The sequence below is a fragment of the Amphibalanus amphitrite genome, unplaced genomic scaffold (genome assembly GCF_019059575.1).
Source record: "Amphibalanus amphitrite isolate SeventyFive unplaced genomic scaffold, NRLGWU_Aamphi_draft 000044F_arrow, whole genome shotgun sequence".
Classification (NCBI taxonomy): domain Eukaryota; kingdom Metazoa; phylum Arthropoda; class Thecostraca; order Balanomorpha; family Balanidae; genus Amphibalanus; species Amphibalanus amphitrite.
The window spans coordinates 1,026,870-1,039,311 of NW_024881540.1; the positions used below are offsets into that span (position 1 = coordinate 1,026,870).

General features: G+C 48.4%; 1 protein-coding gene across 1 annotated transcript; it reads right to left on the minus strand.

The window, feature by feature from the left end:
• Positions 1–363: 363 nt before the first annotated feature.
• LOC122377386 (piggyBac transposable element-derived protein 3-like) lies at positions 364–2,064 on the minus strand. Its single transcript, XM_043357342.1, has one exon. It carries the CDS (start codon positions 2,062–2,064, stop codon positions 364–366), a length of 1,701 nt encoding a protein of 566 aa, XP_043213277.1.
• Positions 2,065–12,442: the final 10,378 nt, after the last annotated feature.

Consider the following 12,442-nt stretch of genomic DNA (forward strand, 5'->3'; position numbering starts at 1 on the left):
ACATATAGCACTGGACATAAATGTCCAGATGGGCATTACCATGTACAAAAATGGTGCTTTGCGGAAGATTAGATCAAACCACACCAGACCACTTAAGTTTTCTGTAAAAAAAAACTCCATTCAGCTAAAAAGCAAGTGTATTTCTAAAAAATCAACCAGAGTGTCAACATGCTCTCCTTGTCAACTTGCTCTCCATGCTCATGTTGTCAACACACCGGTGACATCCAGCCACTCCAGATTATCAATCAACGAATTTAAGATCAAGCAGCAAACTGAGACAAATCCCAAATTGGGGCCATCAGTACTGTCGCTGCTTGGCAGGGGTATCGCCGGGCGTCCACCAGTGGAAACCTGAACATCTTTTCACTGGGCGACGCCATGGAAGCCGGCGAAGCAGTTGACGCACAGGAACACAGCACACTTCACGCACTTGGTTCCCACCTTCGCCGTGCAGCCTTCATTCCGGCAGGTCCCCCGTGACGGGGCCTTGATGATGATGTGTCCCATCCCGTCGAAGCGGATGGCCTCGGATCCTGGAGCCGCAAGGTTGCGGTTCATCATGGGCTTGCTTCCCCTGGCCCATCGTCGCAGGATGGTGCAGGCGTACTCGCGACGGAACTGGACATAAGTCATCGTGCCGCCAGCGCGGCAGTAAAGACGCCAGGCGTTGTGGACTGCCGTGTCCACAAGCCATGTGAAGATCGGCCACCACCACTTCTTGCCCTTGACGGCGATCCTGCAGTGGTTGACATTTTGATCCATCCTGTCAGTTCCGCCCATCATCTCGTTGTACTTCCCGACAACATGAGGGCGGTCAACTTCCACATGTCGCTTCTGCACACGGCTGTAACGGCGCACCTTGCCTGGGGGAACATCGCCGTAGCATGTCGAGGCCAGAGTGACGGGTGCATTGTCTTGCCACCTGACGAGAATCACGTTCCCGTCCCGACTGGTGACAGCCTGGTGCATGCCTCGTTCCTTCTTCCTAAACTCCTTCGTCGCACTGAGGCCAGTCGTGCCAGGGATGCGGTTCTCCCGGATCGTGCCTGTCACGTCGTATCCTCTCTTCGTCATCTCCTGCATCAGGGGGATGGACATGAAATAGTTGTCCACGAAGAACTGGAAGGGCAGCTCGCGGAACTCCTGCTTCATGTGCTCCAGCAGATCGAGCACGGTGGCGCCGCTCTTTCCAACAAGCTGAACGTTGTCGTCAGTGTGCTCCGCGACTCCCCTTCCTTGATAGAAGTCGAACGCCAGGAGATATCCGTCTGGCGTGTTCTGTGCCCAGGCCTTGAATCCGAAACGGATCGGTTTGTTCCGGATCGCCTGTTTCAGACCGTGTCGCCCAAAGTAGGCGATCATGGCCTCGTCGTGGGAGATAGCTTGCTGCGGAACAAAATGCTCCATATACTTGACCTGCAGGATTTTGATGAGCGGACGGAGCTTCCAGTAGCGGTCAGCAGGATCTTCCTCGCTGCAGAAGTGGAGGTTCCGCTTGATCGTGTCAAAGCGATTGCGCGTCATGGCTTGACATATGAGCTCATTGTGAGTGTCCGCAGCCTCTTGCCAGTAGAACCTGGTGTTCACTGCTGTCAGGTAGCTAGTGAGGACGAGGATGCCGATGAAGATGGCGATGTCTTCCCTGCTCAGCTGTGGATCTTGGCGTCCGTTTCGAAGAGCGTAGAGGCTGCTCTCCTTGATAGTGAGGTCGAAGATCTCCTCACCAAGGAAGAGTGTTACCAGTTCGTTTGGACTCATCCCCGAGAACTGGCTGAAGTTAGCCTCAGGGAAAAGCCTGGTAGGCTTTCCCGATGAAGGCGCTGGCTTCATCCACGTCACAGTGTGATGAGCTTGATGACGTCGCGCGGTAGGCTGGTGAGTGGTCTCAGTCCTTGAACTCCTGCGACGCTGAAGTTCAGCTTCAGACTTCAGGATGGGGGCAGAAGGATGGTCGGGGTCGCCCTCGCCTTCGTCCTCCGGTCCGGAGTAGCCGTCAGATACGTCACCTTCTGGAGGGATGAGGATGATGTCCGCTTCATCTCCGCTGGCATCTTCTTCAACCATGTCAAGGACATCATTCAGTGTCTTTGTCTTGTGTCTGAAACAGGAATGGAGCCATTGAAAGTGCTGTAACAGATAATACCAAATAAGCATTTGTGCAAGCCAGCTCTATTTTGTACACAGCAATGCCCACGTGGACAATTTTGTCCATATTTTGCAATTTCTTTTCTAATGATCATGCAACGCAACTGGGAGAACAAGCTAGCGCATCAAAACATGGGACAAAGTCTCCCAAACATGAATACACTGTTAATTTACCTGGCTAATACTTCAGCGCCATGACATCTTACCTTTCGTCATGTGACGTCATCGCGATTTGGGGTCTAAATCCAGCGAGCGACTTGGCTGCTCGACTTGTCGCTCAAAACTGGACCGATAAGCTCGGAATCATTCTAAAACGTTTTGCTGGATCTTTCTCGACTTGTACCGGCCGCTGTTAAAAGATGGCTCCACTGTCGCACGCTGTGGGTCCCCTGCACTGCAGAGAGACACGGTTGGACAAAAATGTCCAGTTGGGCGTTCCTGGGTTAAGCGGATTCTAGTGTAGTTGCAATATCTCGGTAACTACTGGACCGATTGCGCTGAAAGTTGGCATGTAGGTAGGCACCCACTAAGCAATGCATGTCCATGTGCCAGAGTTGGGGTGCTGCTGCACGTGCGCATGTGCAGGGGTCGTTTCCAGATCTCGAAAACGGCTGGGCCGATTGCGCTCAAATTTGGTACGCAACTGGTTTTGCAAATATACAAGGCCATCATCAGACCCATTTTAGAGTACTGCAGTATAGCTTATCACGGAAGCCTAACAGATCACCAGATAAAACAAATAGAAGCCATCCAGAACACATGTCTGCGCATTGCAACCGGGGCCATACCCAGTACACGAAACACGACACTTCTGGCCGACGTCAACATGTTGAATTGCCAGGAAAGACGTATGCAACAACTTTGCCGATATGCCATTAACGTTAAAACAACTCCGAACCACCCAGTGCAACACTGCTTCCGGCCGATAAGCAGACTCGGATGTCATAGACATTCCCGATTACGACACCCATCACTAAATGATCAGTTGAGCACCTGCTTATCTAAACTGCAATTTATACTTTACCGGATCTGGCACCCAGGCCTCGAGCAAAACCCTTCTGGCTAAAGGCACCACCCAAAATCGAATATCTTTTCTCTGGAAACAAATCAGACATCACACCAACAGAAATGCAGTCGAAATTTAACGAATACAAAGCACAGCGCACAAACAAAACATTCATGTACACTGACGGCTCAAAACAGGAACACAAAGTAGCTTTTGCACTGACGACTCCGCACTTTGAATTAAGCAGACGTTTACCGGATAACTTCTCCATTTTCACAGCTGAGGCCATGGCCCTCTTATTCGCCGTCAAACTATGTACCCATGAAAAGCTTAGTAACGTAGTAATCTGCACCGACTCAAAATCAGTCTTACAAGCCCTGAGTAACACCACAAGCCCAACACATTTCATCATTTCTCGCATTCAAAATTCTATCCCTGAAAAACGAAACATTAAATTTCTTTGGATTCCTGGACATGCTTCTATCTCTGGAAACGAAAAGGCAGACAAACTAGCAAAGCAAGCATTGCATAGTTCTCTATATACCGTGCATTGCATCTAGCAGAACCACTTGCAATGCAGTACCCGGCAGACGACTGCAAGGCCATCCTCGAACTCCACATACAACTATACGACAAACGACATGGGACGAGATAGGACCAGCACACATGCACTCAATCAAACCCCGATTAGGCTTCTGGGCGACCTCAAAACAAAACACAAGGCAAAAGGAAATAATGCTCACCAGACTTAGAACCGGACGCACCAGACTCAACGCACCATGGCTAGAACCACAACAATATAACATTTGTGCCTTCTGCAATGTCAACACAGTGCCTACAGTTCAACACATCCTGCTAGAGTGCTCTCACTTCAACCTCCACCGACAACACATTATTGCCTTCGGCAGGAGAACGTAACGTTGAGCTTAGATCAGCTTGTAGGTGACAGACACCCAGAGCTATTAGCACTTCTCTTCAGATATTTACAAGACACTAAGCTAACAGGAGCACTCTAAAGCACACATAAACGAACAGTTAAGTGCCGTGCCCAACATCCCAACAGTTGACTTAGCGGTAATCACACTCGAGAATTCTCCTGGCTCCGCCGTGCGCTGGTCCAAGCTTGGTGCCAGTTACGCCGGCTGACACCCAGTACACCACTCAACCGTGCGCTGGTCCAAGCTTGGTGCTAGATACGCCGGCTGATATTCACTACACCACTCAGCCGGGCGCTAGTCCAAGCTTGGTGCCAGTTACGCCGGCCGACATTCACCACACCACTCAGCCGTGCGCTGGCCCAAGCTTGGTGCCAGTCACGCGCAGACAGGAGAGATTCAAAATTAAGAGAGGCCAACTGGTCTTCACCTCTTAAAAGTTGTTAAATGGCCATGCAGTCTTGTCCTTCAGACAATAATTATTTAGGCCCATGCACCACCCGGCATTGTAGGGTGAACGCGACACCCGGCGTGAGAGGGGGTGTGGGGATTGCCTCCTAACCCGCACGATAAAGAACCTATGGTGTAGTTTGTGAAGAGTATAGGCCATGTGCCGGCACCATGGCAAAATAAATCCCAAATCGAATTTATTGTCTTGATGGAGGACAAAGTGGTATCTTAACAACCCTTTTAAGTAACTATAACGTAAAACTAATTCTAACAGTAGGTAAAGTAACTAAGTCCCAGGATCCCACTCACCTCCCAAGAAAGCCACAACGCGTTACCGAGCACTTTAAAGGTCAAAATTTTAGAACTCACAAGTCACACACATTTAATTAAAGTAAATGAGCACTTGCAATATCAAAATTCTAGCAATTCGATATTTTTCTAGCAAACAGATTCTTTACAGGCGGCCGAATGTCCAATGGACAGGGACGCCTTAAAACCTCATTTTCACTCACTCACTCATTTGCATAGGCGCGGGAACTACTTTCAGACTGGGGGGGGCACACCATAATGGAGATGAACCTATAGGGTACCCCCAAATCTAGTTTTCTCACCGGTTTTAGGCCACTTATTTTTCATCCCTTGGCTTTTTCAACAAAAAAAGAAAAACATTTGCAAAAAAGTGCAGTATTTCGTCTCAAAGTTGTGGGGGCACCGCCCCCACGGCCCTAGAGTTGGGGGGCAAGCTGCCCCCACTGCCCCCCCGGCTCCCGCGCCTATGCTCATTTGGTACGCGGTTATAAAGGACCGGTTAGTAGGGTGCCGTGCATAAGTCAGTTGGAGGTACCCCCTCGAAATTTCGCACGTGCAAGGCTCACCCTCTCGCTCGCTCCCAGGGTTGCCAGATCCAAAATGGTCCTTATCGCCAAATTCGCCCCTCGAATTTCGCCAAAATTCGCCAAATAGGATGCACTGTATAAGCATACGTAGCAGCGCAAGTTGGCGTTCGTGTAACCGTGTTCACGATTCGTTTCCTAGTTCACGATTTACCTATCTCGTTTCTCATGTTCATCTACATAACAGCGTACCTTAACCAGCGCCAAATAAAATAGCAAAGGCAGAGGTGGAGATCTCGGGGGGGGGGGTCGGGGGGCAGGACCCCTGCCCCCTGCCCCCTGAAAACGAATTACTGCTATGTAAGTCAATGGTACTGCATCCAGCCCGCCTCCATCTGCCCGGCCTGGACCCCCCTGACATTTTGACATATCTCCACCCCTGAGCAAAGGTCGTGCGAGATGTGGTTCAGAAGATATTTTCATCAGGAACATTTTATATTTATATTAAATGTTCGGATGTTAGGTTAAATGTTAGGAACATTATATATTTGAGTGCCTAATATGAAACGTTGGAAGGTTAAATTAATCAGATTACGAAACATTTCGTAACGATGTTTTTTGCTTTGTTTTGTTTATTTTTTAAAATAATATTCGGCGATTTGGAGGCGAACTCTGGAAATTCGCCAATATTTGACGTTTTATCGCCTATCGCCAAACGCCGTGCTTCTATCGCCAATGACTTCCAAAATTCGCCAAATTGGCGACATATCGCCAAGTCTGGCAACCCTGCTCGCTCCGTTAGTCGCCCCAAAAGGCGTTATACTGGTCAATATAACGGAAAAATCTCAGTATGAGCGGCCCGGCCCGGCCCGGCCTGTAACGCTTTTGGAAGGCTTATATCTCAGCAACCGCTGGACCGATTGGCCTGCGGTCTTTTTTTGCTGGGTAGCCCCATCCCTTCTAACCCGCAATTGACTACTTTTGACACATCTCAGTGACCGTCGTGGCACGTGCCACGTGAAAAGTCAAGGGTGTTCAAGCTGTTTTGCAAAAAACAGTGATTTTGAGAGGCTCATATCTCAGCAGCCGCTGGGGAGCTTGTCTTGCTGTAATTTTTGTAGGGTAGCTGCATCCCTTCTACCAAAGGTCGGACACTCTTGATATATGTAAGTGACCCCCACTGCACGTGCAAAATAAAAAAAGAAGAGGTGCCAAATTTGTTCCCATTTCAATAATTCGGTAATTACCGGGGCGATTTCGCTGAAACTTGGCGTACAGGTAGGCACCCACCAGGCAATGCATTCCCGTGTGTTGCGGTTAGGGTGCTACTGCACGTGCGCACGTGCAGGGGCGCTTCCAGATCTCGAGAACTTCTGGGCCGATTGCGCTCAAATTTGGTACGCGGTTGGGGACCGGCTAGTAGGGTGCCGTGCAAAAGTCAGTTTTGACCCCGTTTGCACGTGCGTACGTGCAGAATGCCGCTTCCAGATCTTAGGAACGGCTGAGCCGATTGCGTTTAAATTTGGCACACCACTAGCGACCGGTTAGAAGGGTGCTTTGCACAAGCCCCGTTGGAAGTACCCTCTCGCCCTTCCGCACGTGCAGGGCTCACTATCTCGCTCGCTCGTACTTCGCCCAAAAGGCGTTTTACTAGTTTATGGAGTTAGACGGGGGGGGCGAAACCCCCCCCCCCCCTGAGCTGCGATGGTTGGGATTTACCCCCGGTCCCGACGGAATCAATTCATTACACCGGTGACAAAGCTAGGTATCATGTAGGAAACGGTATAGGCATTAACTTGGTATTTTGGAATTCCTATTCAATCCTTCGATTATATGAACATCATCGAAGGCAAAAAGTGGCAGTTCATGTCCTCCGCTAGAGGTCATGGATTACTTACAAATATACATACGGTCATGCATGTCAGATTATTGTCAAGTCATCTCAAGGAAGTCTACATGTCGCTGTATTTCCTATTTTCTGAAACTGTACACGTGATTGCCGGCAGTGGACACACTACACGCCCACTGACTTGCACAGTGGCTGACACGCTGTCACAGCGAGGTCATCTGATGACAGATACCGGCGGCCGACGGTCGTTACCGGAGGACACGCCCCCCGAGCGGCACTGGCGACTAGAAAATGACCCTCCGAGCGGCACTGGCGACTGGAAAATGACCCGTCACGCTTCACGAAACTGCCAAAAATCGCTTGGAAAACTGAAACGTTAGCCTACTTGACTCCTTCATCTGTGAAGTAGGTATTGTTAATTAACGAAGTGTTGAGTTTGGTTATCACGTTCATGGGACCACCACGAGATAACGAGTTAGAAGCTAGGAGAGAGGGAGAGAAAGAAAAAGATGTTGATTCTGTTTGCATTTCTTCACTCAGTGGTAAAGTACTTACAGCGACAGAGCTTGTCCGTGAGTGATTTCCTTTAACCCACGCCCCGCTGGGAGGGGAACAGAATCCTTTTCGCCAGCTGTTTATAAACTCGTTAAGTTTATGAGCAGCTATACATCAAACTTTTAGTATGTACCTTATGATACATTAACCCTCGCGGGCCCGGGGGGGGCGTTTTTCGCCCCCCCTGGCGAATATTTGCGATAGCTCCCGAACGCTTAGGGATAGGAAAGCGAAACTTTCAGTACCTTTTCTCCCATCAATTTGACATCTTCTGAAGTAAAAAATTTGGACCTAGCCCCATTGATGACGTCACAAGGTCCATTTTTCTAGACCCCTGCACGGCAAATTTCGGCGTCACAGACGCAAACTTCAAATAGCTGCTAAAAATAGAGTTTTAGAGATAAAGACAAATTACGAGCCGTAGCGTTGTCAGCGCGGCCACCGGCTGGGCGCCTTCCGTAATAACGGAACACCCGGGCCGCACGCACAGCCGTTCCGTAATTGGGGGATGTAGTGATGGCCATGAAAATAAAAGACGTAATTGCGAATAAAGTGGTACCAATCGAGTTGAAATACCATCAACAGAGTCCTAAAAATATTTTTTACAATATTGTATTTCAATGTTTCCAATATTCATCGCAAATGTCTTATTTTCTGAGGATTTTCTTCCACTGTTGTGACACCTTCAGCACTATGGGCGCCATGCTTCTTTGAAGACGAGTGTGGAGGTATTGCGGCGGCGTATGGTTCTTCTACAAAGATATGTCTTGGAGAGTCCTATCGAATGTCACCTCGCGGGACTTGGTAGGGATCATTGGCTCTTAAGATATCGGTGGTAAACGCGTTCGGTCATATTAATACCCGAACACGCAAAAACTCTGTCGGCGATGAGATTTGAACCCATGACCTTCCTCTATATTTTCCAGTCGGAAGTTTTTTTACCCCCAAGGTACCAGTTGGGTATTTGTCGAATGATGCCGAAACAAGCACCAGTAGTTTTAGAATTGATAGCTCTATCAGTATAGCTTGAAGGTGGCGTACCCACTGATATAATGTAAGACGAGGAAGCCAGCAAAGTCCCAAATCATAGAATTTCACCACCAACCCAATGTTAAAGAGACCCGACTTTGGGTGCTTCTACCCCCCAGGTACCACCTCAGTTTTTAAGAAATGCACGATTAGACGACTGATATTGATAGAGCTTGAAACAAGGAACGTTTTGAGGCTGAAGGTGGCGGTACACATTGCGCCAGTTTTATTTGAGTTCAAGTAAAATTCAATTTTGTACGTTTTTTCAATGGAAAAAGGGTAACGCCAGAACATATCAAAAAGGTCCGTGGCCACGCTGACAACGCTACGCACGGTTGTGTAGCGTTTGACCTAGAGAAAAATAGAAAAATAGTTTTGGTGACCTGAGGTCAGAGGTCAGGTCAACGACCCCGAAATGTGGTTTTAGTTTTTCGCAAATAACTTCGACAAAAACGGTCCTAGAGCTACGGCAATGGTACCATCGCATTCGCCTTGTCAAGCCGCGTCGAATGATGTATATTTTGTTCGGAAAAGGTCAAGTTTTATGTTGACCTCATGTGACCTCGAATGACCTCTGGTTGACCTTGACACATGAGAGGTCATTTATGATGGATGTTTACCCGCTGATCACGAATCTGGCATCTATTTTCCTCTAAGCCTTCATTTAGAGCTTCTGGACGGCAAAATTGTCTTATTTATTATTACTAACTTGAATCAGTGAAATAGCCTCTAGCAGGGATACTCTTCTGTGACCTTGACCTTTGAGCAGCCTTGTATCGTAGGATGAACCACAAATAGGGAACTGATAAGCCTCAAAACATTTCAAAACATCTTGGAAGCTAGCACGCAAGATGTGCGAAAAAGTGCCAAGTTTGAGGTCAATTTTTAGCGTGACCTTGACCTTGACCTTTAATTTTAAGCACATTTTCGGAATCCTCAGATGCTCTACTTTCGTTTGACACCCAATTTTGCCGGTTTGATGCAGCCTGCCGTCCTCTAGAAGGCTTACTTTGAGATCACTACACATGTGCCGGTTTTTGCCTTTGACCTTGACCTCTGACCTTGAAAATTGACCTGAGGTCAAAAATTTTAGGTGCTTTAGAATCGTCTCGTAAGGACCTTTCGTTTGGTATCGCTTTTGTTTCCGTAGCTCCCTTATTTACGGAGTTAGACAGGGGGGGCGAAAAACGCCCCCCCCCGGGCTGCGGTGGTTGGGATTACCCCCCGGGCCCGGCCGGGTTAAAGGGACTATCCCACCTTTAACATGGGGTTTGAGTTGAGATAGCCAAGTTTGCGGCGAGGTTCAGAAACCACTATCTATCTAGGTTGCAACCCCCGCGGCCTCTTGGTGTTGACGAAATTCGTTCCCTTCATTTGAAAATGGGCCTTGTACAAGGCCCTATCTTCAACATGGAGCGACCGTTAGTGTGACGTCACCTCGTTTAGTCATTCTGATTTAAATGGGTTTGTTCGTTGAAAAATCGCTTAAAACTTGGCCTGAACTTTGTTGTGGTGCCTACAGAGTAAAAAGAATCAGCTTTATGACAGTAATGTGGCCTGGGGAAGGAGGTGATTTTGGGCTGTGACGTCACATATTTGAAAGTTTGTGTTTGGAATATGGGAAGCCTAAGATGTTTAATGAAAAATAAATGCCAGAACCGTGTTCCTGGGCATCCAATCTATAAAGTCGGGCACAATTTAACTGGTTTTAACAACATTTTAGAAGGTGGGATAGTCCCTTTAATGTGAGATGTTCTCTGAGAACTTGAACGAAATCTGTCGGATTTCTTTTTATAGAAAATGACGTTTTAGTGACGTGACGACGAAGTTGAGTTATCGGCAGATTTTAACAAAAAATTTAATTAAATCGGTGTACATAATCCACCGATTAGCCGGCTCAGCCACATTTGAACTCATAACGTGGCCATAAGTTACTGAGCAAATATAGGAACCACCGAGCAGATTTGCGCAGCTACATCGGAGCCCGAGTCTGCGTGGTCACCATCCTTTAGTCATTTAACATTATATCTCTGGTATCCTTCATATATTCGAGGATACTTTGTCAGTGCGCCGAATGTTCATAGGTAAATTCCTGCTTGTGTACAATGCCCACAGATTACAATACCAAAGCCTAACCACATATTTCTTATGGATGACAGTTTTGATGGGGTTATGAAGTACCAACATCGGCAAAATTTGCCACATTCTGCGCAATGGGGATTCAAAAGTGTATGATAAACTCCCTTACATCTACTTTTTTTCTTAAAAGATACAGGTGTTAGTATTTGGGATTGGTCTTTAATCTATTGTCACATTAGCACGCTCCAGATATGTAATTTCAAAATAATACATCAAACTCTCGTCGGCTTTAATGACGCCTGAGCCAACTAAGCGTAGACACATTTTAAAGCTTAATGGCGTGAACCACAAGGCCACTTCAGACGAATGAACAGTCGCAGCTATCGCCTCCCACCCCTCAGCCGGAAGCCGGCGGTGCCTGTGGACAGGTGAGGTGCACGCCTCAGTGGTGGGTGTGTCGGCGTGCACCCCAGCCATTGGCGGGGGAGGGGGAGGGGCCCAGACGGCCCCTGACCGCCGCTGACCTTGTCCCGGCTCCGCCGGTCTGTCGCCCCACCTGGCCCGACTCATGGGAGGGACGGCCGACCGGCCTTCGGTGCACCATATGGCAGCTCCGCTGGCCTTCGGTGCCACCATATGGCAGCTCCGTCACGCTGGAGTTCCCCTAACGTTGATACAGCTCAATCTCGACTTTATTTTAGCTGCGAAATGCGAGGCTCTCTATGTGCTCCGCTGTGTGACCTCTCGTTTGCAAACATTCTGTAATGAAATAGTTCACCCTATATGTATTGTATATTGTATAACCGTAGACCTCTGTACACCTTTACAGAGATCAGAGATGTCAGAGGTCAGGTGTACGGAGGTCCATGGCATAACATCAGTCTGCGCTATATTAAAGTTACAACATGAATAGGGGACACCTATAGAAATATGGTGTAGGAACTAGGAACTCGATAACGCATGAACACTAAACAATTTTGACTTTTGAGCATACTCGATCTCATAGAACTTTTGGTCTTTTTATCTATTGATGGAACCGTGGACCTAATGCTTTTTTAATACTTTTTTGAACTCTTCGCAAAGGACTACCAATATTATCGCGGGATGCTCCAGTGCGAACTACCAATGCACTGTGAGGTTGATATAATAATTTCAATTATCGTATTTTTGGCGTCTATTAAAACACAAATGTAATGAAGGTGGTCTCTCCGGAAATGTCCGCGTTCAATTCAAGCCCGAATAATTCAAGGCGTGAGGCGAGCTCTAGATGAGAGAAGATTCCGGTGACCCCAGCCGGCATCTGACCACCGCGCTGGGAGCGGCCCCGGCCGGGGTCAGGCGCGTGTTGTCGCTCTGGCAGAGGTCAGCGGGAGCGCGCGATCCTGGGTCACAGGTCAGGGCGGGGGGCTGTAACGACCCAGCGCCACGCCACGGGGCGCTCCGCAGGGCGGGGCCGCCGGGCCGACAGCTCAGAAGGCCAGTAGAAAGGATCGAGGTCGAAACACATGGCCAATGGAGGCGGAACCAGATCGCTCATGAGATAAAGATAGATCGTCATGCA